The sequence below is a fragment of the Mus pahari genome, chromosome 5, assembly GCF_900095145.1.
Source record: "Mus pahari chromosome 5, PAHARI_EIJ_v1.1, whole genome shotgun sequence".
Lineage (NCBI taxonomy): Eukaryota > Metazoa > Chordata > Mammalia > Rodentia > Muridae > Mus > Mus pahari.
The window spans coordinates 162,830,064-162,834,966 of NC_034594.1; the positions used below are offsets into that span (position 1 = coordinate 162,830,064).

The 4,903-nt window shown below is 46.4% G+C and overlaps 1 protein-coding gene across 4 annotated transcripts in view; it reads right to left on the reverse strand.

Moving 5' to 3' along the window:
- Rps6kc1 (ribosomal protein S6 kinase C1) overlaps positions 1–4,524 on the reverse strand; it is a 137,777-nt gene extending 133,253 nt beyond the window's left edge. For all 4 annotated transcript variants that reach the window (XM_021198093.2, XM_021198094.2, XM_029538787.1 and 1 more), the window contains exon 1: positions 4,314–4,524. In XM_021198093.2, the coding sequence (XP_021053752.1) occupies positions 4,314–4,418 (105 nt within the window). In that variant the 5' untranslated portion in view covers positions 4,419–4,524. The remainder of the gene's footprint in view (positions 1–4,313) is intronic.
- Positions 4,525–4,903: the final 379 nt, after the last annotated feature.

Genomic DNA, 4,903 nt, shown 5'->3' on the forward strand with positions numbered 1-4,903 from the left:
GACATACACCAAGAGGAGGTCTGTACGGACATACACCAGAGCTAAATAAATAGGAGGTCTGTACGGACATACACCAGAAAAGTTGCTATTTTTAAGTCAACAATTCTTCTAAAATAAATGTTCATTTTCAAGGCAATCCTATATAAAAAATGTAAGCAGCCTTTTTTTTTTTAAAGAATTTGAAAAAAAACTAAGTAAAAAATTTTGAAAGAGTACTTAAACAATCTGATTTCAAGATATAGTGCAAAGATACAGTAAACAACAACAACTTTTAAAGGTGGTGTGGTAGCAAGAGAAACAAAGCCACACGTGCCGATAACTTATAGGAGTGTTCACAGGAGTTGCACTCAAAACAGCCCCAACCTGAAGAAACCCAAATTTCCATCACCAGGCAAACAAGTAAAACATCCTGCATCCGCACACAGTGCAAGCCACCCAGAACCAGCTCAGCAGTCCTTCAGAACCCAGTTCTACTTAAGCCTAACAGTGGTCACAAAAGCTTCTGACCACTGTGCATGGATGCTCAGGAAACTTCTCTAAGTCTTACGTTCCAGGAAAATACTTTGGTTACTCTAAAAACAAAAATTAAGAAGCAGTACATCTGTTGGCTTGCTTGTAAATAACTATGAAGTTATCTCAAGCCTACCAAGTTCTAAAATACACGTGCATATATATATATGGAAAAGTACTAAAGATAAAAAATTTTCTTTGTTGTCCAATATGCAATGGTTCTAACTCTACTCCTGACCATCATAAATACAGAAATTGTTCCTCAAAGCTTGATCAGGAGCAGGCAGCACACAGAGATGTCTGTAACCTTTCTCCGGTGTTCTCAGGGGAGCACAGTTACCTGATTAATTCTCCTGAGGAAAAATGTTTTTCTTCTTAGGTTCCAGGAAAACAATAAATATTTTATTTGACTTATAATGTTATGCATAATTATTTTTAAAATGAACCTCCACGTTGATTGACCTTTAATTTAAATAACAAGATGTGTGTGTAAAACTCAAGCGGTGGAGCCACTGAATAAGTAGTGCCTGGCTCAGGGACTCAGCCTGCCCTCCAGGGTTCGGTCTGTAGAGCTCACGTGATGGGACAAAACCGATTCTCCCAAGCTGTCCTCTGACCTCCACACGCATGCCAGGGGCCCTCACTCACACATACACATGCACACACATAAAATTAAATACAGAATGTTTAAAAAAAAAAAAAAAAACCCTCAGGCTGTGCGCAGCTCAGCGGCACAGGCTCTCACTTCTGAGACCCCAGGTTTGATCCCTACCTTCAACAGCAACCAAAACAAAACAAAACAAAAAGACCTGCTCACATTGTGAAGCCCACACTGTGAGCAGTGGATGGGGACAGACACTTACAGAGAGAAGGAAGTCAGTGACCGGCCACAGGCAGCATACATGGCCAAGGGTCAGTCTCAGCAATGTGCTACATTTCCTCCCAGGTTATACGCTAACATTTTAAATCTGCATCCGAGCAACATTCCTTTTTGAAAAGAATACAATTGTCGTGCTCAGGGCTTTCATACCCAAGGCCTTTATGGGCTCCATCCCTTAAAGGCTCCCGCCTCCAACCCTCTCCTTCCCTACTGTGAGCATCTTGCACCACCTGAGCAGCAGCCACCTGCCTTCTGACTCCCATGGCTCCCTCTTCACTGTGGTGCTTGAGAAACTATACTGTAATGCCGTATTCCTAGACTACTGTACCTATTTAAACACAATAAACTCCATTCTACTGTAAGTACAAAGACGAAGCCCAGAACTCTCCCTTGCATACCTTATAGTGCCAAGTGCCTGGAACTGCACACCCACTACACACAGTGACTAAAACAAGGAGGAGATCATTCTGGAGAGATGGCTCGGTGTCCAAGAGCACTAGCTGCTCTTGCAGAGGGCCCAGGTTCAGGTCACAGCACCCACATGGTCACTCACTATGGTTCTGTAGCTTCAGTTCCAGAGAGTTCAACTACCTCTTCTGGCCTCTGCCTGCACCAAGCACACGTGTAGTACAACATACCTACATGCAGGTAAAACACTCATACATATAAAATAAAAATAAATAAATCTTGGGAAAGAAAAAGAAAACCTCTATCGATGTGGGGGATCTGCACCAGCCACTGCCTTAGCTGAAATGAAGAAACCAGGACCAGTGCTAGATAGAAACCTGCCCTCCGTCTAGCAGGCATAGACTGATGCAATGCTGCTGTGAAAAGTGAACCATTTCAGTATGCGGGTATGGAAGGCACCTTGTGTCTGTTAAACAGTTCTGATTCTATAGGCTATGTATCAGGAAACCAAAGATCACAAATGACCAAAGAGGTCTCAAGATTGCCTAGCAAGAATCTCACTTCCTTACACTTCTTTGAAACAATTGCTACTCACACCCCACGTTCACAACACTAACTTAGGCAAACTTCTCCCTACTCTTAAGAACTTGGCCTTCTTGCTGTCTTGAGAAACTTGCTCAACTCAGCTACACATTCCCATCTGTCTGACTCTGCATCATCTCCAAATGCTGCCGGACCCTTGCATGCCCCAAGCTGGACCCTTGCATGCCCCAAGCTCAGCTTACCCCAATTTCTTTTCTCAGGTTTCTTTCTCAGGACCAGATTCCTGAATGCTTTCTGAATATTCACTGCACTATTAGCATTATTATTGTTCCTCTGTCTATACCCCTCTTCTTCAAAACTCAACACTAGCAACTGAGCTTCCCCGCCCTGGTTTAAGCAGAACTGGGTCCCAAAGCCCAAAGCTGCTACTGCTCTGCAACAGAAACTTTAGCAAACTTTTTCTTTTTTTTTTTTTCTTTTAAGACAGGGTTTCTCTGTGTAGCCCTTGCTGTACTGAAACTCACTCTGTAGACCAGCCTGGCCTCGAACTCAGAAATCCACCTGCCTCTGCCTCCCAAGTGCTGGGGTCAAAGGCATGCGTCACCACTGCCCAGCTTTTAGCAAACTTTTAAACTTCCTTGAATCTGCTTCCTCATCATGAAGTTGTACAAAATGCCTAGCATACACATAGCAGTGCACATAAGACATGCGCACAAGAAGTAAAGTGCGGGTTCATCTATATACAGAGCCACAGACTTCCCCCCCTAGGAAACCCAAAAAACAAAGAAATATGGGAAATTCAATTATTCCTAGTTTACACTTATTTCTTCCAAAAGTTCAATTTGCACATATGTGTGTTCCATATGTTTATTTATATATGTGTTTGTATATAGTCAGAGGTTAATCTGTCTATACTTACTTTTTCTATTTAATAAATTAATTAATCTGAAAAAAAAAGACATGCACACAAGCACTGCACATAAACACTTATTTCATGTTATTATTCTCATTTCCCAGGAAAACGAGTTCTCAAAACTCAAACTGAGGCAACAAAATTTAAGAAAACTAGTACTAAATTTGTAACAGTGAACTTATGTAAACAGCCTCACCCCCCCAAAAAAAATTACCATTTATTTATTTGGGGGGGAACACACCTTCGGTGGCAGAGGACAATTTGCAAGAGTCAGTTCTCTCCTTCCACCATGTAGGTCCCAGGGATTGAAAACAGTTCTTCCGGCTTGACAGCAAGCATCTTTACCTGCTGAGCCATCGTGCCAGCCCAGCCACCCTCAAGTCTCACTTAAGTACACATGTGTCTCCTGAAAAGACTCAGAAAAACTCAGAAGCAAAGGCTAGAGATCCCAGACGAGCGTCTTCCCAACAGCTTTCCTGCCTCACAGCAAGCCAGTCCCTGAATGAGAAGAGGGGACATCCCTCCCGTTACATAAGCCCCACAACACACCTACTAACATTTTTAAGTGTGTGTTTTCCCTCTGGAACGAGCCAGCCCAATTCTGCAAATTTCATTCCAAGAGAAAGTCCACATGGGACAGAGGACTAGGTCATCCATTTAAAGGCATCCACCAGTGTTCCACCCCAGAATGGCTGGTGGAGCCCGGCATCCCTTATGGAGCCTACACCCCAGTCTACCAGGAGTCCAATCTCATGCTTAGAGTTCCCATCATCTCCATCCTGGGGTCCCTCTCTCCTGCCTGGGGTCCTCAACATCTCCATCCTGGAGTCCTGTCTCCTGGCAAGGGTCCCCAGTATCTCCATTCTGAGGTCCCATCTCCAGCCTGGGGTCCTCAACATCTCCATCCTAGAGTCCCGTCTCTGCCTGGAGTTCCTGTGTACTGTCTAGGGTCTCCTGTCCGCGTCTCCATCCCTCCCTACCAACCTACCTACCACTCCGCCGCACCCAGCCGCAGCCTGGAGCCCGTGCCCCGCCCAGTGTCTCTATCCAGACACTCACCCGTGCGGTAACCTTATAGACAGTGTAGCCCCTGGGGTGTCGCTGGGGCTCGGTGACAGTGTAGAAGCGGGCCAGGTCCGCACTGTGACCCCAAGGAGAGGTCATCCTCCCTCCGCCCGTGCTTCCGCCAGCTGGGGACCATCGGGCAGCCCCAGCCGCGCCGGACTCTACGCAGCACTGAGCACGAGCACCGCGAAGAGGGGGCGGTGGCTCCTGGGGGCTGTCGCGTGAATCTGCTTCCGGATCACCACACACACTTCCGGGTCATCCCGGTCAACGTTCGGGATAAGAAGGTGCGGCTTTGGATCCTCTCCGGGGTGTATCGCCCGCTGCGGTTACCAGCGCCAGGCTCAGTCGCCATGGAGACCGAGGCGTCCCTATTAAGTCTCCTGGTGCACTAGCTTCGATGTCTACTAGAATTTGCGAGCTGGGGAGAGGTTTGGACCTCCCGTCCTGTGCTCCCGTAGAGAGAGTCCTGGGTGATGGACGCAGCGGTACTTTCCCTACTTACTCTGTCTGTGCCGTGCCTACAGCGACATCGCAGCGCTCTGACAGACACGTCCCCCCCACCTCCATTTTTCCGTAGATGA